Consider the following 23,589-nt stretch of genomic DNA (forward strand, 5'->3'; position numbering starts at 1 on the left):
TTTCACATACAGACTTGCAGTTTTTGGTGCATTTCTTCGGCTCCGGCCTTGCGACTATGGTGTCCTCCGTCAGTTTCTGACCTAGAATAAAAGAAACAGCCACGCAAGAAGTAAGTGCCATTTTAAAGGATGAAAATGTTGGTCATGGAAGATTTTCACTTTCCCGAGATAAGCTGCTTATTGGCGAAATAAGAAGAGGCGTTGTAAGGAGAAGACAGGTGGGGAAGCACTGCAGCCATAGCTTTCAACACAATCGTATTCGAAGTCATAACTTTTTCATGGTGGCGTAACCCACTTCATGCGATGAACATCAATCTTGGTGGATTCTGCCCCCCCCCCCCCCCCCCCCTTCTGCTCATGATCTGTTGAAGCGAATATGCATTGTAACAAAGTAGCCTTTTTTTGTGGACGCTGTCGTAAATTACGGAATTTGGCATCCCATATAATTCTTCTGCTACGGACAGCAAGCCACAGTAACTAGATTCGTTGGCAACTCGGTATACATACTCCATTACGCTAAGATGTCACGAATAAGACGTATTCCTGTGGCTGCGTCTGTGTGCACCGAAATTATTTGTAAAGCCGGCTCAAGTTACTCGTAACACCCTGTATACACTGACTACTCGTAGACGCTAACACCATGTTCCGTCCTCTCGCCGGCGAACAATCCCCACAGAAGCGAACGCCGGTGAATGCACTTACCAGCGGTGAGCTTCTGAATGACTTCCGCTTCTGTTGCTGCGGTGAACGTCTGACCAGACGGTGAAGTGGACTCTAGTTTGTAGCTGTGCCTGCAGAAAGAAATGTGAGGCAAAACTAACCGATCGGTAACGGAGCAAAACGATTTCATTACTCGCTTTCACAGAGCACGGGACGTAAAGCACTGCTCCAGGTGTATAAACAGAGCGCCCATTTAAAAGGAGCATGAAACGTTATTTATTAAGGACAAAAAGCACGCGAGCTATCAGTAGTCGATCACCCGTCACCGCAACCATTTTTAAGCTGGCTTCATTAAAACCAAAGGTATCAGCGATGAAAAATGATGCTCCTATTTGTCGCCTTCAACTCATACACGCCGATACCCAGAAAAAATAAAACAGGTAGGGATGCACAGTACACCGGAATCTAGCATTTCGCCTATATGTAAATGCGACCACCACGGCCGAGATCAAACGCCAGTCCTTCGGGCCACTAGACAAGCACCATAAGCGGTGGATTCCGTGTTCCCTTTAATATTGCCGCTACCCTTACAACTACAGTATTGCGATTGTCGTCGAGTCTATAGGCAACTCATATATATATATATATATATATATATATATATATATATATATATATACCAGGTGTCCCAGTTAAATGTAACCAAGCTTTCAAAAAACACGGGATGTTCTAGCCGTCTGAAATTAAATCAGGGTTGTTTAGAGTCACGTGACCTAGTCCGCAGTATTTTTTCGTTCTTCAAGGTTGACTAATTAGTTAAGTTTAATTAACTAACTTTTTAATTATTGACTTGAGAAACAAAGTGTCAATGGAAAAGTTGTAGATCGCTTTGAGAAACAGCTTACCGAGACATTTGCAGCAAAGTAATATTTACGTAAAGTAGTTTTTTTTACCGGCCTTTAACCACAACCCGCACAATAAGAAAAAGCTTCCACATGACAACTGTGCCACTTCAACGTCCCAAGACGCGCCTTAAAGAATAAAATCCATTTTTTCTGAAGTCCTCTCCTCGATGAGACTTTGGGTGCACATTGGGGCAGAGAAGTGAGCGAGCAGCCGGTCACGTGACAACTTTCTCTTAAGGCCAATAAATGAAGCTACGTAAATCGTAACTTCATGGAAACAGCACTAATAGCGGTTTTTCGAGGCGGTCTAAAAGTTTTTCATGACACTTTCTTCCTGAAGCCAATAATTAAAAAGTTAGCTAATTAAACTTAACTAATTAATTAACTTTGAAGAGCGAAAAAAATACTCAAGAGTAGGCCACGCGACTATGAACAACCCTAAGTTGGTTTCACTGAACTAAGACACTTCGCCTTTTTTAAAAGTTTGGTTACATTTAGCTGGGACACCCGGTATATATATATATATATATATATATATATATATATATATATATATATATATATCAAGATTCTTCAAGACAGTTGATAAAAAATAGGAAGTCACACTGAATAACTTAACGCATTAATTTATTCGACGTTTCGACCAGAAGCTGGCCTGCATGTGTGTGTGTGTGTGCGCGTGTGTGCGCGCGTGTGTGTGTGTGCGTGCGTGCGTGTGTGTATGCGTGCGTGCGTGCGTGCGCGCGCGCAACGTTATTAATTCGTCGTAATAAATCCCCTCGAAAAAACAAGAACCATTTTTCGACATTCTGGCTCACTTAACCCCAAAAGACAAACCTTACACTACACGAGCTAATGATGACTCGTACATACCTCGCTCCCGCACTAACTATGGTCGCCAAATGCCTCGAGTTCTGGTTCTAACACCTGTGTCGCTTAAATTATTATCTCCCCGAATTTGAACGGACGCGTCTGCCTCTTTACAAGATTTTTTTTGTTGTTCTGTCCATCGACAAGCCTGCATAACGCTCCTATGTAATTATAAACCTATGCACTACGCAGATGCCACACGGTGTTTAATATTGTCTTTACTTTTTTATTAGGTTTGAAATTCCAGAGTTAAACCTTTTTTTTTCACCGCACCTATGCAGCCACATACGCCCAGGGGGCCACATTCCCCGTCAAGCCTCTTTTAGCTTTTTGTATGTGCCCCCTCCCCACATCACTATGTTGAAATAAAGATTGATTGATTGATTGATTGATTGATTGATTTATAACACGGTGGCGACACCAATATTTTTGTCGATTCTCACCAGCTGCGTTTTTGAGAGAACCGGCACGTAATGATGCCTGTGAGAATTTTATACTCAGAAATTATGTTGTTGCTACGTATTAAAATAGCCTGACAGCAAGATATCTACATGACTTTTGGCGAGTCAGGCGACGCTGACAACAATTTTTCTGCCCAGCAGTTTCGCATTTGTACTCACTCTGCTTTCACCAGGATGCTGGCTTCTTTCAAAATGTTGACATACATTTGGGTTTGTTCGCTGATCTGTACACTTTTTGGAGCTGTCATGTCAGGCAGTAGTTCGTACAGTGACGTCGATTTGGTTAGTACCGTAGGGGACTGGATCTGAAAAGTAGACGAAATAAACTATTAATCATCAGTCAGCACTAAACCCCTAATCGACCTTGATGGGAACAGCAACAGCAACGACTAGAAATGTTTAAAGGGTTACTTAAATCCGCAGCCCGTGCACGTAATCTATACACATCGTTTTCTGGCTAATGCATGCAGGGCCGCTGAAAGCGGTGCTGCATAATGATTCGCAGTGAGTCACCGAAGAAAGTCCTTCGAACGCTGCTGAAGACGCGTAAGCATACGTACGTGATTAGGGTTGAAGTACTGCGTCTTGTCAGGATGTGTACACGAAGTCTTGTGTTTCGTAATGGTGTTACGCTCCGTCTTGAACGACACCGAACACCGACCGGACACGTCAACCTAGAATGATGCAAAGCGCGAAAATTCCGATCAGCACAAAGTGAGGCTAAGAATGACAGCGACGTCCACAGAGGCGCCAGCGAAAGCTCAGCTGACGTTTAAAGGTGAAGTGCTCTCATGGCGAGCTCAGAAGAGAGGAGGCGCCGCGGTGGCTCAGTGGCTATGGTACTCGGCTGCTGACCCAAAAGACGCGGGTTCGATCCCGGCCGCGGCGGCTAGAATTTCTTTGGAGGAGAAATTCTAGAGGCCCGTGTACTGTGCGATGTCAGTGCACGTTAAAGAACCCCAGGTGGTCGAAATTTCCGGAGCCCTCCACTACGGCGTCTCTCATAGCCTTAGTCGCTTTGGGACGTTAAACCCCATAAACCAAACCAAATCAGAAGAGAGGAGCCATATTTGCGTCCTTTTTAATGAAGACAACATTTTCTTTCTTTTAGGAGAGAGAGAGGGGGGGGGGGGGGGCTCGTTCATTATATGTACTGGTTCCCGGCTTCTAGACCAGTTGCTTGGGCCATAATCCGGCTTTTGCTTCTGTCAGCCACACTGGCTGCGGCTCTCGCGGAGCTTTAGGACGTCGTACAGCACGAGACGGCTGGAAGGTGAACCGACACCGAATGCGAGCCCGAGATCCCTGTGCCGCCTATTTTGGTAAGCGTTTTACAGTAGCGTTGAAGCTATTTGGAATGCCCTTCACTGAAGCGCTGCAATAGCCTGCTCACTACCAGGAGAAAGATGAGGGAAGAGAAGAAGCACAGATGTGCCGACAGCATAGCGCCAGACCTGCTGCTTGTCCTCGGGCGTGAGCTGGTACTGCAGCATGCTGGCGACGGCCTTCTTGATGTTGACGCTGGTGGGCGACTCCTTGTGCGACCAGACTTTGACGATCTCGTTGCTCTGCTGGAGCACGTACAGCGGCAGCGGCGAGGCCGCGTCCCACTGCGACCCGTGCTCGCTGCGGCCGCTCTCGGGTGCGTCCGCCGGCACCACGGTCAGGTGCACCTGCGACAGCTGCAGGCACGGCGAGGCCAAACGCTGTATGCACACGTCCGTGTATGTGTGGGCATGGAAAGCTATAAGCAACCCTTTTCGCGCGGTCATTTGTAACACATGTGGCAGACTATGATGCACCTATGGGGTCGCCGTTAGCTCGCCCAACGCCGCAGCCACGAAAAGCGGGGAGTAAACGAGATTTCCCTAACGTTTTTGCAACTACAGTGGGAAATTGCTGTTAATTAAAATGATGCTAAACTCGGCGCGGTTATATGATTATCGTCGTGCACGGTTTTAGATTCGTCGTCAAAGCAGCCAATATCGTAATAAATACTTATTATAGCACAGTACGAAATTTCACGACACTTGGAGTGGCGGCACAAGGATGCACTGAAAGGGCACTCGCGGGCATCTTAGTTTCATTAACGCCTCCCTCTACTGGAGTATTGTCCAAGGAGCGCCGCTTCGAAAATGCGAAAGTAGGGTCATGAAATTTGCGTCACAAAACACTATTCAATACACTACGGGTGTAGTTGTAGTAGAGGGGGATTCGAATATTTATAGTTCACAAATAACGGTGGGTAGCTCAGACTCAACAATTACGCCTGAGATGGTACAAATCTGCGTACAGCCTCGACGTTTTGCATCATGAAATGTGTACTCAGCAGGAAGTGCCTCCACGTGGGACTAAGCAAGCTACAGAACAGAAGCTTGGAGTGCTGGTAAAACTATATATATATATATATATATATATATATATATATATATATATATATATATACGTACCAATTCACGCTGTCGCGCTTGACTTAGTTCAAAGATATTACATAACTGTTTCTTTAATATATAATGGCTGCAAAGCTTTTACTTTATGCACTGCACAATTCCTTTTCGTCTTTTCTATATTTACAGGGCAGAGTTTTTGTTACTGGTCGGTAGAAACTCGATATAGAACAATTTGCGCTGAACATGGCGCGCACTGGAGGAAATCGGAGTAAACCCCATCTTTTCGCATCGACTAAATGCTCTTTATTTTGCTCAAACACGCAGTGCGGCGCACGGCAGCTTTGATGCAAGATGGGCGTTGACATCATAGCCGAGATTTCTGCGGATTAATATCAGCAGTGGCATAAATGAATACATACAATTTCCCAAGATGCATTTGAAGTTATCGGCGGAAACAATGAACGAGAAGAAATCCCCCTGAGGTGCAGCTTTAAAAGCACAACTGCATCAAAATAGGCAAAAGATGGCGATCCCAGATGGCGATTCCAGATGGCGAATGCGAGTAACCGAAATGCATTTACGCGCGGGGTTTCCTCCAGAACTGTTTGCAAAGGAACGCGGCAGAGCGTCCTCCTCGTCACATGAATCCTTGAACACAGTACGCGCACAGGTTAAGCCCACGGTGCGTCACGTACCTCAATCCGGAAGAGGCGGTTGAGCGGGTCCTGGGGACTCTTCCAAAGGCAGGTTACCGCGGCGGTGGCCCTGAGCCCGTAGCCCACGCTCTTGCTCGTCTTGCCGGCCGGTCGGGGCGCCGCTTCGTTGAGGAACACATCGCTTTGCAGGCTGTACTTGTAGGTGGTGCCCAGCTCGAACTGTCGGCTCGGAGCTGTTTCACGGACACGACGCCAGAGCATTCAGAACACGCGCCCGCCACCCCAGGTTCGCAGTAGTGAGAAAATTTGAGAGGAGCAGAAAGACATAGGCCGAAGGACCGGCGAAATGCGCTTTTACCGAGGAATAAAAGGATTTAGTGAATAAACGTGCTCTTTTAGTCGTTGCCTATACAGTGCATCCAGCTTCATGGCTTGCTGGTTTGCGACAGGGGCGCAGCGTCGCATGCTTGTACGAAATGAAAGTTGTTTGCCCGTCCTGTCGATTCCTTGCTTGAACAATGCGAATCGATGTTTCCTCCGTGCTTTCTTTTTTTTTTTTTTTGCTTATGTGGTCCGAAGCCTTGTGTGCGGTGAAGATGCCCGCTGAATGGCGTGTGCTTACAGTGCTCGGAAAAAGTCGAAAGAATTGCATGTTTCCGCTCTCACCAACATGAGGCTGCACGGGCAGAAAAAAAGACGCGTGCACTGTTGCATATACCGTGACATTCGTCTACATAACGGAGCGTTCACATTCGTTCAACCACTCAGGCTTCCCTCTCGACCTGAAGAAACGACACGACGAAAAGCTAGACCCTGTAAGGTGAGTGTTCCCATACAAGGAGTTCTTGCTACAGGTGTCACTTAACCCCAGGTAGTTAAGAATTCTGAAGGGGATGGAAGAACTTTAACCATCACCTCGCCCCTTCCCCAAGAGATTTGCAGCGCTGGAGATATTCTACGAGCTGCGCGGCAGGGCCGTGAAGCAACCCCGGTGCCCGAAAACGACGGTATAGTTGTCAAAAGAGCCCTCTTTTCCAACAGCTGTTCTGCGCCGCACAAGTAGCAGGCTATAGAAAGCTTGGTGCTTAGGAGCTGTATTTAAACGAGCGTGCCCACCACCATAAATTCAAGATATGGAAAGTGTTTCTGCTTTTTTTGTTCTTTGCCAAGCATTGATCAATGGTCCGCATTTTGCTAAGTCGCCGCTCGGCGGCGCTTGATCTTTGCACGCCCAGGGTTTACCTAAACATGTGGTCTTACACCACATGGCAGGACTGCATTTCTCCTGATAAGCTGTACGAGTATTTTCAACCCAGCCAGTACTCTATCAAGTACTCAAGTATCGGTGTGGCCGTGAATAACCTTGAGGAAGCTTCACTTAAAAGCCGTTATGAGGCTGTCACAGGGATCCGCGCATATTCTGCGTATAACACGCGTGGTGTATCTACACCATACACCCGTGTACTAATACGTGTGCCTGGTGCACCAAAGGGTAGCACACGTACTATAAGTTACAAATTCTCAACAGCTCACTAATACCTCGCAAATTATTAGTGTTATCAATTCGTAGATACGTAAAACGTCAGCATTTGGTTGCGAAACGAAAGCGGAAACAATTCGGTGCATCACAAATAACCGATACAAGGTGTCAATAGTTTAGATATCGCGAAACTAACCAACTACGCTAAACTGCATTACTGTGTGCGACGCTTTAAAAGCACATCTTTTTGTTCCTTGTATTCTTGTTGATCCAGTTTCTTTTCCATCTTCCTCAGCGCGAGAATGACGTAATCATCATCCAAGAACGTAGAGCGTACTTCTGTGACCGAACATCACTGTGTCATTATTTCGCATGTCTGATATTTTTTCTTTTTTTGTGGGGGATGGGGATGTGCCTCAGTCTCTTTTCTTCTCCCCAGTTTGTCAGTGGAAATCTTACAGTTGCTAAAGGCGCCAGGTTTTTGACCACGGAAGCAGCAGGTGTCAGCTCTGACTTATAATATCCATTTTCACCTGATGCACGCACGAATCCTTAATTTGTATGTTTCGTGCAAATAAAAGTATCTGAACTACACACTCATTAGCAGACAACAGTTAAAGTGCTCATGGCAGGGTGTAACGCAGCAGTGCATACACAGACCACAACTAGATAGCGTCGAGAGCTTCCGTAGCAACGAAACACATCGCTTACAGAAAAGTAAATAATACAGATGGAAGCGGCACAGGGAAACAGAACGATCATGTGCACATTTCACAGCAGTGCAGCCTGGATTTCAGTGCGACATCGCCGTTCGAGCGACGGGAGAGTTTTCTCAGTTATCGCACTGGAATTAAAGGGGCTCTGAAAAGGGCTCTCAATAAAGTTGCGTAATGCCTGGGATGTTAAAGGACGCCGCTTCACGAATATCCTCCAGCAAGAATTTTTTTAATGCATTTGTTAGAGGCTGAGTTATCTGTGCTGAAAATAAATTTAATCGTTTTCGCTCTATTCCTCTTCTCTCGTCACTTTTTGCACGCTGAAAGGTCGGTGCACCTCCGCCGGCCCCACCCACTGTCCCACCGCCGGCTGCCGACAGGCGCGGGGATTTGCCGCGAAGAGGGGGGCGGGGGGGGGGGGGGGGTGGAAGGGGGGGGGGGGCTTCTGACCCGCCGTGAGCGACGCGGCCATAGAAGCTGCGTGATGTCTGAAATAATCTAATAGACATCTCTTAACTAACATACGCAGGAGCGTGAAATGGAGGAGGACGCGACTATGAAAAAGTCGCCAGAAGGGGCTTGCCAACTTTTCCGAGCGATTGTGGGTTCTCTGCTGCGCGTAGACGTGCATTATTTGGCTGAGGTGCTCATGACAACACAATCTAGTGACTGAGGAAGTTTATGTACACTCCTCAGAACGTGTTTCAGGGCCCTTTTAAAAGGGAAGAGATTAAGGGCTGGGTACTTGATACCAAGAGCCGTTGCATTTCGTTACAAAAGCCACGACCAAAGTGCCAACGACCAACTAACAGAAAAAATACGCCAGCAGCTTGTACAGTTCAAAGCTCTCCAACTTAAGTAGTACCCGAACCCGTTAGCCAATTACAAGGTCCGACAGCTGCTAGCTTGGAATTCGTACGTATTTCTGCATGACGAAAGTGTCACAAACTAATATTTAGCAGCTAAATCGAGACATTAATCAGCTGCCTTCTCTCCCTCGCTACCAAAAGTTTCAAAAGCTGGATTATAGAAGTTAATTCCCTCGTCACAGTCCGCCCACAGACGCAACGATGCGCACAAACGTTGAGGACTTTGAGGCGCAACTTACTTGGACTAAATAGGAACAAACTTGAAGCGAAGCAGCATCATAATATATACTGTTCATGAATCTGCACCTTGCGTTAAATGCTTTGTGCGGAATACACAGGGCAGCACCCCGGATCGTCTAACGCAAACATGCCTCTGGACACGACTGCGACAGGCAACGTTGAAAACAGAAGGCGGGCACATGCGAAGAAGTGAGTGCTGTCAGCGGAGTGTATGCACAGCCACACGACATGAACAGATCACATCGCCGGAGTAGCGACTCAGACAGCGAGAGATTAGTGGGGGACCAGAGACGGGGAGACAGATTCCCAGCGCCAGATACATACCATGCAATCTACACACGGCTCGACGCACCTACACACGTTCCTCCGTTAGTGTCAGTATGCATTCAGAGCAGGCGTCCGCTGCTATGGTACATACCTGGAGCTGGGGGCGAGATTACTGAATCTGAAATGTCCAGAAAAGCACACAGTTGGCCGCTGCGCACAAACGCCGAGGCACGCTCGGCCCGACACCTACACGGCGGGTCCCGAGCGCCACTTTTAGCCAGCTGTAAACATCGAGCAACTACAGACATCCCGTGGAGCCGTTAGAGTTTACACTCATGGCTGGAGAAGCTGCGACAGAGAGGTTTTTCAGCCACGTGCCTGGGAGGCATCTAAACACTACGGATTGCAGGTGCTGCTTCCATTCCTGCAGGCGGTTTGAACCTATACGCAGTGGTCAGCCAGATGAAGCAACCAGCCTCTCACGTGCTCTTCATTACCTGGGGAATGGCAGTAACAAACTAAACGCCCTCTGTAACGAACCAACGTTCTCGCACATACGCGTGTCCGTCGCCATAAGTTTACGCCGATTCCTATTCGGATGTCGACAACCGCACGGAATTCGTCTCGGAAGAGCAGCAACCCATGGAGGTAGCCGTGCACGAAACCAAGCAATGTTCCTTTCAAGCAATGTGGGTCCTGCTACTTCCTCTCATTCTTCATTCTACGCCTTGATCGCGTAACAGGCGGACCGCGCTGCGCTCTACGACGCATGGCAGCACCATATGAAAGGCTGGATAGCCTGTAAACGGGAAACGAAACGGGAAATGCTATGTACTATCGTGAACAAAAGTAAGAAACCCAACTCCAAGTTCCGACCCGTGCCACTCTGCGTGGAGGCGCCACCTGACACAGCACTTCTGGCATCGAGACTGGCGCCACTTGACAATGCACTTTCCGGTGTCGAGACGGGCCCACTGCTTGGTGACTTAGATGAGAGGCGGGTTAGAGTTACGAGAGGGTAGCCAAATACCGCACCCGTAACCCTAACCTCCCCTCTCATCTAAGTCACCAAGCAGTGGGCCCCCCTCGACACCAGAAGTGGTTTGTCAAGTGGAGCCTCCATGTAGAGTGGCACGGGCCGAAACTTGAAAAGGGAAAGGGGGGGGGGGGTCTTATTTTTGCCCATGATCATGCACCACCCTAAGTGCACTGCTATGGATGGCGGCCAAACTGCAACTGTTCTCTTCTGCACGCTGCAATAAATAACCTTCGTAGCAGCATGAGCAAGGGTGAATTTTCAACTACCGAGATCTGGAGCACCCGAATAACAAAAAGGGCTCAAGTTCCAAAAATAACCCGACGTCCGCAGACTCCCGGAATCGCGAAAAAAGAAACGAATGAGATGAAAACAGGCGAGATATCTAATCGTCGGGTCAGTAAAAACAAGCGCGCAGTCCCTGCAATTGACTGTTCTCGCGATGAACCCCGGAGCGAGCCGCTATATCAGCGCACTCGAGCGACCGCAGTCTCGTGCATTGACAGTGTGTCGCCACTTCACACGTCAGTATCGTCAGATACTGTCAGATATGCGCAGATACGTGTCAGATATGTATCAGATATAGTCGATGACCATATCTACTCTAAATATTGTGCCATAGCGCGTTTTTTCTTGTTTTGTTTTTCATCTCGCTCTTCAACGCCCCAACTGCAGTATTTTCGCAGTGCACCTTCAGACATTCTACTTTGTTAAAAAACATTCTAGCAGCGTCCACGTCGTTTCGGAACAATTTTTCGGGCCTTATTTACGTGACAGGCCCTGTTTAAAGTGCTTGCACAAAACATTTAGTGAATTACGGTATGGATGTCCATATAGACTGCGCTAGAAGGGCAGCTACGCGTAAATTAAGTCACGTGTGTCATGTCCGATCCAGCTATCGCACATTATTAGCACAGTCTTAGTGCAGTGCCCCTCGGGTTCCCATCAACAGCCGAAGAGTTTTCCCTATAGATTCATTGAAAAACGTTCGTACGCGCTCTTTCTCGAATGCGAACCTTTATCGACGCGCCACGACATATGGCGACACTTGTCGGCGTATATAAGACGAACCGACAAGGGAGATTTCTAACAATGTCAGTCAAGCATCAAAGATGGAGACCTGCCAGTTTTATGAGTGCTGGTACTCATCTAAACACTTCATCTGGCGAAATAAGGTCGCTTATCGTTGGTGCCTGACGACGAAATCGGCGCGAGTGCTTGGCCGGGGCAAAATAGCAATGTAAACACTTTAACATGACCTCTCCGCTTCTTCGTGATTTGAGTTAGGGAAAAAAATGAAAAAGACGATGAGATTGCCTCTCCCTCCAGTCCCAATGAGAGTAGACCACACCAACCAGTTTTTCGAGCAGAAAGGCACAGATCCACAAACATGATAAAAAAAAGCTGCTTGTATATAGGCATATAGTTTTGAAACGGTACGATATATTTGATAGAAATTTTGTTTTATCAAAAGTTGGAGGTGATAAGAACATTGATTCGATTCAGAAATGAAATAAGAATATATATAGTTTTGACATGGTACGATATATATGGTAGAAATTTTGTTTTTATCAAAGGTTGTGACGTGATAAGAACATTGATTCGATTCAGAAATGAAATAAGAATACAGCTAATCAGAGAAAAAAAGATTTACGCGCGCCTTCTGCTTTTTGAAGACCATCGTCCAAAAATCCCTGAACATTGCATGTACACTTAGAGATGTTCTTGAAATAAATTATACCCATTCTACCTATATCTAAATGACACTTAGCACAGAACAGTGCGCGCTATACTAACGCTCAGCGGCCTTGTTATTAACTACAAAGCACACGTGGGGAAAAAAAAAGAAGAAAGGACCATTTTTGGATCCCGGTTCATTAAATCCAAGCGTTAACATTTGGGGGTAGGTATCACCACTTTTGAAGCAATCAAATGTGCCTTAAGTTCACTAATATTTAGCAAACGCGATTTTCTTACAGGCAGCTTAACAAACGTATTTTCAGCTTTATGGGTTTTTAGAGCCTTACAGTTGGCCACTGATCATGTAAGAACTGGTCGCCAAAACCACAATGGTGTCACAACGTCAGGCTCTAGCCCCAAACACAGCGCAAAGCTGACACAACGAATGAGATGACAAGGATAGGCAACAGTTTCTTTCCCCAACGCGAGAGTTGGGACATAACGTAGTTGTTACAGCCAGGTCGCGATAAAGTTGCTGGCTTGAAAACAGACGTAGTTCCCTCAAACGAACCAGCATATTTCTGCCTCGGGCTGATCGCGCTAAAATTACAGCGAGTGAGCCGCCGCTAAGTGCGTGAGCGTGGCCTTAACTCCATCGACACACGTAAACCTCTTCTCACTCATTTCGCGAGTGGCAACGTAATATGTGAGCGTGTCGCTTAAGAAACGAAGCGAAGACTGTTCACCGCAGATAATAGCGATAATGACGGTTTGAGGCGAGATGCGTGAAGCAGAGGAGAGGAGTCCGTCAAGGAAGCGCCGCAGGTAGGAGACACGTCCTCGGGGTACCACACCTCAGGTATCCTCCTCCGTGTCAGTAATGGAGCAGGCAGCCTTCGCTCAGAGCTCGCGGCCAGTGCACGTCTCGACGATCAAGGGTAACGCAGTTCGGCGCGCCTCGCACGGCGGATGCTTCCCCCAGCCCGAAGCTCGGAAGGGACCCGGAAGCCGAAGCAACCGTCCAGATACAAGGAAGCCGACGCCATATTACGGGTCATATATAGACTCCCTGCATGAGTCATTAGTCTGACTTCTCCACGCGGCCGTCTCCCTCACTAGATATATGTATACGGCGGCTCTGTCGGCTCCTGACGTGGGTTCACGTGGTGCTTTCAACGAGCTTCCAGTAATGCGATAATTTTCCGACATGTACCACGCACATCTGTCGCACAGCGGCACAAATTCTGAGTTGAATTAGTGCTTGAAAACTAGTGGCCATTCCCTGCATTTAGCCGTTGTTTGTTTGTATAACTTCCCAGGTATACAAACACCACGTTATATATATATATATATATATACATATACAGTTGAGCCCACTTATAACGAACTTGATCGTCGCGCCGAATTTGTTCGTTGTATCCAAAGTTCGTAGTAAGTGGACCACCTATAATACGGGCAAAAAGAGCAAGCGAGACGAAATTTAACTTTATTTCTGAAAGAAGTTAGTGATGTATGTCTGCTTCTTCAAAGCTGATCGCATCACTGCCGTTTCTAATTTTTCCAGCGCGGTATAATATGTTCATCGCCAAGGCCTCTGCAGCACACGAGTAACCGATCGCGGTTGAAGCGTTCACAGCAACCGGCGGTAGAGCAGCATCCTCGTCATCGTCCTCGTCGGTCTCTGGGCAGTCAGGAAGGGCTCGCACTTCACGCACAATAGCTTCGTCAGTGCATGGCTCCGCAATGTCGGCGTCGTCATCAGCAGAAACGAAATCGTCCCAGGCAACGTCAGGTCCGGCCAGCTGCGTGTCAACGACGCGTTGCCACAAGTCCTCGTGCGACCGGCCTTCCGGTGGGTCATCTATGGCGTCCTCAGTGCCTGGGCCCATAAAACCCACCTTGCGGAAGCAATTTGCTATGCACTCCGCGGTGAGTTCCATCCACGCCGCTTTCAACATCTCCACGGCGGCAAGCAAGCTGATACGAACTGGCATGGCAGCATCAATCGTGATCAACAAGCGTTGGATGACGCGCCGCCGGTAGCACACCTTGAACGCATGAATGATGCCCATATCCAGCGGCTGAATTTTGCAGGTTGCATTGGGAAGCAAGAAGAGCACTGTCACCGCACTCAAGGAAGGCTGCACATGGTGCGCCGCACAGTTATCCAGCACGAGCAGGACCTTCCTGTTTTTTCGTGCCATGTCGCGGTCGAACTCGACAAGCCACTCGGCAAATAAGTTACGACTCATACAGGCTTTTGGATTGTTCCTGTAGCGTACGGGCACGTAGCTTCCAAAGCATCGCGGCTTACGTGACTTGCCGATGACAAAAGGCAGCCGCCAGTCACTGCCGTACATGCCACTGCCGCGTCGTGTCAGGGGAACACAAAGTGCGCGAAATTCGCCTGCCGCGAGTTCGCAGTCGAGCGAAACCGCGCCAAACACCGCCGGCTCGGTCAACTACGGGGGTCCGACAGCTTCGCGTTCGCTCTAACCGAGTGTTGAGGCCACAACAGTTCGTTCTATGTGAGACACTGTGCCATTGCCCCAATATATATTTTGACGGTAGCACCGCCCACGTTCGTACTAAGCGAGCGTTCGTTATATCTGCGGCTGTTATAAGTGGGCTCGACTGTATATATATATATATATATATATATCCCACCTGCGGCATGTGGTTGTTTTTTCTTCTGTTTTTTCTTCTTTTTTTTCTTCTGCTTTTCTAATCAATTAGCTCTAAGCGACAACATATTAAGTAATATTCTTACTTGATCAACACCAAAAAAAATAAAAAATAAATAAATTTAAAAAAATCCCCTGTGCTGCTTGGTTTCTGTGGCTGTTGGCTTCTCTCATATATATATATATATATATATATATATATATATATATATATATATATATATATATATATATATATATATATGAGAGAAGCCAACAGCCACAGAAACCAAGGGACACAGCGGATTTTTAATTAATTTATTTATTTTGTGCTGTTGTTCGATTTAGAATATTACTGCATATGTTATCGATTAAAGCGTAAAGCCTTGACGCCATAGGAAGCATAAGAGGGTTCTCACACAGCTTCCACCCTCGCCGTTCGATGGCGTTCTACGTCACATCAGCGGTAACTCAGGACGTGCTACGTCCGCCGGTTAAGATCGTGGGTGGAGCTGATGAACACTCTCAAGGTTAAGTTATTTGTAAAGATAAATACCCCCGAAAGCAGAAGATTTGACAACCGTCGCCGTATAGCTCAGCCAATAAAAAAAAAGTCGCCGTAGCTCAGCGGTAGAGCACCGGACTCGTAATTCGGAGGTCGTGGGTTCGGATCCCACCGGCGGCATGTGGTTGTTTTTTCTTCTGCTTTGCTAATCAATTAGCTTTAAGCGATAAGATATTCAGTAATATTCTAAATCGAACAACAGCACAAAATAAATAAATAAATTAAAAATCCGCTCTGTCCCTTGGTTTCTGTGGCTGTTGGCTTCTCTCAAATTTATAACGAGCCCCTCATTCCCCTTCCGTTGTTTATATATATATATATATATATATATATATATATATATATATATATATGGGTTGCGAAATCGTGAAGTACTAGACTGCTTATAAGAATATACGAGGTCTGTTAGAAAAGTATCCGATCTTTGGCCGAAGAAAAAAAACTGGCATAACTGGAGCGTTGGAAACCTAATAACCTTCAAAGTAGTCTCCTTGGGGCTCCACATACATCTCCCATCGGTGCTGCCATTGTTGGAAGTATTCCGAAAAGGCCCTTTTCGGAATGGAATTTAGCTCTGCCGTCGTTGCAGCCACAATGTCCTTTCTTTTCTGAAATGGCGCTCCTTTCAATGGCCTCTTCATTTTAGGAAACAGCCAGAAGTCGTAGGGGGACATATCAGGAGAGTAAGGAGCCTGTTGAACTACAGGAGTCTGGTTTTTCGCCAGAAAAGTCTGAATCAAATGCGAGGAATGTGCAGGAGCAATGCCGCGAGGGATGCGCCAATTTCTTGTTGACCTCAATTCCGGTCTCTTGCGCCGCACAGCACCACGTAGGCGATGGAGGACATCCCTGTAGTACTATTTAGTCATTCTTTGACCCTGTGGGGTGCGTACTCGTGGTGTGCCACACAGAGCTAGTCAAAAAAGCAGTCAGCATCACTTTGACATTGCTGCGCACTTGGCGGGCCTTCTTTGGTCTTGGTGACGTGGAATGCGTCCTCTGTGACGACTGGGATTTGGTTTCCGGGTCGTACCCGTACACCCAAGACTCGGCACTAGTGATTACGGCGTCGGTGAAGTCAGGGTAACTGTTTGTGGAATCCAGCATCTCCTGTGAGACTTCAACACGAAGCTGCTTTTTCTCCACCGTCAGCAGCTTCGGCACGAATTTCGCCGCATCTCTCTCCATGGCCAAATCTTCGGTGATAATGGAATGTGCAGAAAAATTGCTGATGTACACCTCTCCCGCAATTTCTCGGATAGTCACACAACAGTCCCGCATCACCACAGCGTTCACTTCGGCAATGACCTGGTCATTTCGGCATGTTGATGGCCGACCGGAGCGTGGCTCTCTCTCCACGGATGTGCGGCTGTCTTTAAACCAGTTGCACCACTGCTTAATCTGTGTGCTGCTCATAGCATCATCACCGAAAGCCGTCTGAACATTTCGAATGGTTTCCACTTGGCTATCGCCAAGTTTCTGGCAAAATTTGAGGTAGTAGCGCTGCTCCTCTCGCTCCGCCATTTTCCTTGCAACAAAAAACCGACGAGAGCACTGCGCACTGCCTCACTCAAACGCTGCTTCCCAGCGACTGACGCTATCGGCAGGCGGGAAAAAATTCGTGCATGCGCACGAGGGTTCAAGGTCGGCTGCTGTAAGCGCGCTTGTTTCACATCCATCAGGTGTTCGCAAAAAAAAAAAATAAAGTCGGATACTTTTCTAACAGACCTCGTATAGCGAAGTATACGCTTCGTTAAAGGAAACATATTTATTCAACTCGACGTTTCGATCGGAAGACCGATCTTCTTCAGGAGTGATTTTACATTGTTAATGCATCCCCTTTTATAGGGGTGGGAACAGAACAGGTAAGTGGGAAACACAAAGCACATAGCAGAAAAATACGCATAAAAAATTATTAGAGGCAGTGCGACCCACATACACCCCCCCCCCCAAAAAAAAAAAAAAAAAGAAAGGAGAGAGTGCGAGGAACAGGTACTCAGTAAGAAAATACAACGTCCAGATGTTGTATTTTCTTACTGAGTACCTGTTCCTCGCACTCTCTCCTTTTTTTGTGTTTGTGTGTGTGTGGGTCGCACTGCCTCTAATAATTTTTTATGCGTATTTTTCTGCTATGTGCTTTGTGTTTCCCACTTACCTGTTCTGTGCCCACCCCTATAAAAGAGGATGCATTAACAATGTAAAATCACTCCTGAAGAAGATCGGTCTTCCGATCGAAACGTCGAGTTGAATAAATATATTTCCTTTAACGAAGCGTATACTTCGCTATATATATATATATATATATATATATATATATATATATATATATATATATATATATATATATATATATATATATATATGTGTGTGTGTGTGTGTGTGTGTGTGTGTGTGTGTGTGTGTGTGTGTGTGTGTGTGTGTGTGTGCGAGAATGAAAAACGCTTCATTTAGGTAAACATTTATAGCGAGTCGATGTTTTGGATAGAGCCTGTCCTTTTTCGAGCCGCGTGTTTTTGCAATAGAAAGCATAGAAAAGATAAAACGGTCAGCGAAATATTCGCATCAAATCATGCCCTTTGTGAAAAGACAAAAAATTTCGTTAAAAAAAGAACAATGCCACGCATGCTATATGCACATATGGGAATTAAGCTTGTTATGGCTGTTTCTCAGAAACACAGCCTTCCTCCTCTGGTAAGGACAAAGCAAACTCTTCTTGTCACTTTTCACGCTTTCACCTTCTCTAAGAAATGCTCTCTGCGTTTCCGTGCATTCATTTGATTAGCGATGCTCTTATAATTCCAAGTTGCTCACAGCCGCTGTTATTCTGCGTCCTAGAACAATTATAAATTTCTCCCCACGTTTACGCTTTTGTGGCGCCTTGACACTATATTTGGTCACTTTTTTGGCTACTTTTAAGATCTTTATGGTTCTTATTTTAGTTTAGGGCCTAACAAACCTGAGGAGGGACTCTCTGCGGGGCAAACGGCGTCGTAGTACGCTGCAAAAAGAAAAGTCCCACGTTTACCGCGGTTTCCAAATGCATCGCTGCAAGCTCAGATGGGGTGCGGTCGCCGTTAAGAACTTAAGTCTGTGGTCATGTGGCCGAGGCGAGCCTGGGAGCGGGTGCACAACAGCTATCGCTCTAAGTTCTCCGCCTCGGGGGAGAGAAGGATGAGAGATTAACTTCGAGAGTTTGTGTCATGTTTAGCTGAGAGGAAAAACGTAAATGGTAGCTTAAATAAGGTCTAGCCCATTTATAACCAACCTGACGGTCACCCGGATACCGTTCGTTATATCTGATGTTCGTAGCAAGCGCACTCTCCGTATAACAGCCAAAAATATTAAATCTGCCAAAACTGGCGTCTACTTTTTGTAAAACTGCGTTATGCACGTCTACTTGTTCAAAGCAGAGCCTCCTGCGGCTCTTTCAAAGCTCTCCAGGGTGGTAATGTTCTCCTCGTCGAGACCCTTGTTGTCAGCTATCAACTGTAGGGATGGGATATAACTAGCCGTGGTCGAAGCGTCCACGGCAGCTGACGGCAGGTCGGCTACAGGGGAGCGCTCGTACTTGGCATTCAACGGCTTCGTCAGAGCCCACGGCTCTGCGCTATCGTGGTCCGTACGAACGTAGTCGTCCGAGGAAACATCTGGCCATCTAAGCATCAACGACGCGCTGCCAGAAATCTGCATGCGTCTGATCACGTGTGTTCTCAAGCTTCATCTATCGTTCGTAGGCTCGTGCAGCGACGAAATTAGTGCAGCGCTCGTGACACAGTTTGTATCAGCTGCACTGTCCGCTATAGCATATGACGCTACCTGCACATGGTAGCAGCGAAAACGATGGAGCCGATTGGTCAGGCGACGCATACCACGTGACCAGCATGGCCAGTAAGGCATTCAAGCTTCTCAAATCGCTGCTAGTAGTTGATCCACGATCATGGGCAGTAGCTTCGCTTTCGACGATGCTGGAAGCTGGAAGCGCGACCTCTTCAATTTCGGGAAGAGTTCAGGCCGTCCTCGTTCGCTATAACCGTGTGGTGCGGCCAAAGTTGTTCGTTGTATGTGAGAAATTGTCATTGCCCTAGTGCATATTTTGACTGTAGCGGCGCACTCCTTCGTAATAAGCGAGCGCTCGTTATACCTGCGGCTGTTATAAGTGGGCTCGACTGTAAAATATAACGAGATGGTAGCCATTTATTTAAATGCACGTCACGCGTCACGCGCGTACACTGTACTGTGGCATCAGTAGCGAGGTGTGCTGAGATCGCTAGTTGGGGTTCTGTCATTATGGAATATGCGCAGCTGGCAGACGACGGACGTAGAGGAGGACAAATACGCGTCCGCCGCTGTTTCTCAGTGGTTATGTGCTCGGCTGCTGACCCGAAAGACGCGGCTTCGATCCGGGCCGCGGAGGTCGCATTTCGATGGAGGCGAAACGCTGGAGGCCCGTTTGCAGTGCGATGCCAGTGCGCGCTGAAGAACCCCAGGTGTTCGAAACTTTCCGGAGCCCTCCACTACGGCGACCCCCATAACCCGAATCGCTTTGGTACCCCATAAAACAAACAAAACTGCACTGAGCGAACAGAGAAAGACCGAAAGACCGAAGCATTTTTACGCGCGTGGGCAACGCGCGCGGAGTGCCTGTACAGAAGGCAAAACACATGTCTAGAACGACCGAACTGTGTTTTCCGCAGCTTTTAAAGATGCTGTCACCAGGCAGGCAAAAAATTACGGCGAAATCCTACGAGTTTAATTGCACATGCTTACATCAAGAGCATTTTTAACCAAGTGTCATCGCTAGATATCGCATGTTCAGCCCGAAACACACTCACACTCTTAAAAAAAAAGTTAGTAAAAAGGTAGTAAGTGCCGCAGTTACTAACCCGGACTTCGTTTTACTACTTTCTATCAGGTATTTCTACCCTCTTCAAGGTATAATTAGTAAAAGTAGCCCTTGCTACCTTTTTACTAACTATGGTCGCTAATTACTACGTAGTTAGTAACCGTTCCTTTAACCTTAAAATAAAGTCGAAGAATATAAACTGACACAGATTGTCGTGCTAATAAATTGGTATTGTAATTAAACATTTCTTCAGGTGCATATGGTTAGGTAGACTAAGCTGTTTCTACAATCTAAACTTCATAATTAACGCTGGCATCTTAGCTCAACCGGTAAGAGCCACTAGCCTGTAAATGAGAGTCTGATTTACGGAGTATGTAAGGCTGAGAAAGATTTCCCTAAGATTTCCCCACGGCAAGGATGTTGATGCCATCCCCTCGCATAATTTCTACATGTAATGCGCGATAAGCTTAAACCTAAGTGTGTGATTTACGGCCAGCACGTTCTGACAGCTCTGTCTGGATTCCGGAATTAGTCAAATTGACTGGAAAGCTTTTTTTTATTTTTCGAGTACGCATAAATTTGACAAGCCACGCCAGCACAGCGTACGATGAATCTAGCAACATATGCGAGTTTCTATTCATTTTCTTAGTAAATATACTGCTAGCTTCCCGTTACTACCTGCAGGTAGCAGTCGTTACTACCTTCCCGTTAATACCTGCAGTTACTGTAGTAACATATGTGACAACCAGTTACTACCCCAAAAGTTAGTAAGTACTACCTTTTTTCTAAGAGTGCAGACCATGTTTTAGACAAGCATTTTGCCCTCTGTGCGTGGACGCGTCAACATGCGATGATCTAACCGCTGTCGCCAGAGCAGCTGGTCGGCTGATGCTTGCTACGCGCTTACTTTGGACGCAACTCGAACTTATCTGCGGGCGTAATATTGGAGTAAGGTTCCCCGCGAACAGAGAATAGGTATTGATTGCGGGAGTGTTAGAGTCCAGTGAGCGAAGCTGCAGGAAGCGTCATGGACCGTCAGTTGCTTCTTTTTACAGCCAGGATATGGTACACGCGCCATTGTCCTAACAAACGCACCGAAAGTTTTTTTCCTCCGTTTCCCGTTGATGGAGAGCTTTAGCAAAGCGTAGACGTATTAGTGTGGACGTGTACAGGATCAACGTATGCCTGCTGCGCACGCACAGGCGTGGGCCCCACCTTCGACCACAGCGTACAACTGCGCGTGCGCAGCAAGCCTATGTTAATCGGAGACGGCGTAGAGGTGCAACATCCGCCTCGCGTGCAAGAGGACTGCATTTCGGATGCCGGTGCCGCGCAATTCTCCACCGGATAGAAGGGGAAAAAAATCCGACTGTCGACGGAATTGAATAACCAGGCCTGGGGTGCGGCCTGATCCCGACGACCGGAGCCGACAACGCAACCTCTCACCGAGCGGGATTTTGCCATCCTGGTGAGTACTTGACCACCACCTCCCATATGAACACACCAATCCTGCATACGTCTACGCTAATACGTCTCCGCGTTGCTAAAATTCTCCGATAACAGTTCCTGGCCACTCAGTCGGGGCGCAATACCGACTCCCAGCACCAGATCCCTCCCAGAGCCTTCTGATGTTGAAATACACTGAGTGTTTGAAGTGTTTCGTATACTATGACCACAACTGCTGCAGTTACGTAACCCTGCGCATGCAAGCGGTGACCCGGAAGCCGGAATCTCGAACAATGGCGGTGCGGCTGCCGCTTGCGCACCCAGCGTCGCGATAAAGGAGCAAAGACCTGTTCTATGACTTCTGCAACGACGGCCTTAGCCCCGCTGCCTGCGATCCATAGATTCCGTGCAAGCTCTGAAATCGCTACCATCACTGTAGAAGAGTGCGAATAGCAGGCCTCATCCCCTAGTGAGCCCTTGCAGTGATCGCTGTTTGCGGACATGGCCAACAAGAAGACGCGAAGTGGCAGCCGTGTAGTTTTTGTTAAAGACATTGGAACCCAGGCGCGTACTCACCGCGGTGCAGTTTTCACGTTCCCTAAAAAACCGGATCTGAACGGAGGTACAGAAGGAAAAAGAAAAGTTGCTCCGGCAGGTTCACGCGATAAGAAAAAGCCCCGAACCAACGTTGTTTTTCAGAGGCAAAAAGCTGCCCTGCTTGCATGAGGCCGTGCAAGCAGTACGCGCTGCGGATCTTGCAGTGTTACAAGCAACGCAGCACGCTGCGTGTTGAGGTCATGCTTACAACACTGCGGGAAAAAGAGAGAGATACACTTCTGGAAACTAAAGCGCTGAGATCCACAGCACTTTTTATATATACATATATATTTACATATACTCCTTCAAATGCTTCTTTTTCTAGGAATTATAAAGGTAGCGAACTTACTGACGATGCCATAACCTGCCTTGTGCACTGCAGTATCACGCGACGGCCCGTAGCAAGATCGCAGCGGTCACAAATGAATACACACACCCGCTGCATTCTGGGTGTGGGGGCCAATGTCAGCATATTTATTTTGTTTATAATTAATACCCTAAGGGCCAAAAGCATTTTAGAGGGGAGTGGTTATAAATGATACAATGAAAGCAAAACAAAAATTCAACATACAAGCGTCATGTTGCTGGTTATAGAATTCAGTAAAAGAAGTAAGCGTAAGTTGTAAGCGCAAGATAAAATGAGGAAACAAAGTAACAAAGGTAAATAAAGGTAACGGAGAATAATAAGTACATTTGTTGTGTGCGCCTTAGTATACAATGTTAGCTAAACTATTACCGAAACGCAGGTTGTCTTGAATGCTGCCTGTCGATCCGGAAAGATGGTTCCAATCTGCTCATGTACGGGGAATGAACGACTACGAACAAGCTTTTGTTTCGTATGACGTTATGCCGACTTTTTGAGTGTGGTCTAGCCGTGGAGGGATGAAAGACGGAGGAGATATGATTTCATCGCGTAGATTGGGACAATAGTGAAAAAAAAAATGATAAAATAAGCGTGACCGTGAAAATTCCCGACGGGAGGCTAAAGGTGGAAGGTTAAGCGTGTTTTTCATGGAGGTGATACTTGCAGCAAGATTAAAGTTAAGGAGGATGAAACGGGCGGCGTTATTTTGCACGAGCTCAAGCGATGTCCAAATGTTCCTGCCGACACCAACGTCTACTGTCTGCTCTGTCGCCGAATATGGTATTTTTGCGGAGTGGTAAGGAAAAAATACGCGGCTCACGAGCCAAATTACGGGCACATTGTATTCCTGCCTCAGTTAGTACGAATCTCGGGAAAACTAA

The 23,589-nt window shown here is 47.0% G+C and overlaps 1 protein-coding gene and 1 non-coding gene across 3 annotated transcripts in view; one reads left to right on the forward strand and one right to left on the reverse strand.

Annotated features, from left to right (window-relative positions):
• The window catches only part of Mtp (microsomal triacylglycerol transfer protein), a 45,687-nt gene that overhangs the window by 14,610 nt on the left and 7,488 nt on the right, over positions 1-23,589 (reverse strand). Inside the window, exons 2-8 of one of the 2 annotated variants that reach the window (XM_089581006.1) lie at positions 9,666-9,692; positions 5,982-6,175; positions 4,351-4,578; positions 3,457-3,570; positions 3,056-3,201; positions 703-791; positions 11-81 (exon numbers count right to left, since the gene is read on the reverse strand). In XM_089581006.1, coding sequence (XP_089437132.1) covers positions 11-81; positions 703-791; positions 3,056-3,201; positions 3,457-3,570; positions 4,351-4,578; positions 5,982-6,175; positions 9,666-9,692 — 869 coding nt within the window. The remainder of the gene's footprint in view (positions 1-10; positions 82-702; positions 792-3,055; positions 3,202-3,456; positions 3,571-4,350; positions 4,579-5,981; positions 6,176-9,665; positions 9,693-23,589) is intronic. The other variant, XM_089581007.1, reaches the window with a different exon arrangement.
• TRNAT-CGU (transfer RNA threonine (anticodon CGU)) lies at positions 15,507-15,578 on the forward strand. The gene has a single exon. It is a non-coding gene; the product is annotated as a tRNA-Thr (tRNA).

This window comes from Amblyomma mixtum, chromosome 3, assembly GCF_055824585.1.
Source record: "Amblyomma mixtum isolate Tamu chromosome 3, ASM5582458v1, whole genome shotgun sequence".
In the NCBI taxonomy this organism is placed as follows: domain Eukaryota; kingdom Metazoa; phylum Arthropoda; class Arachnida; order Ixodida; family Ixodidae; genus Amblyomma; species Amblyomma mixtum.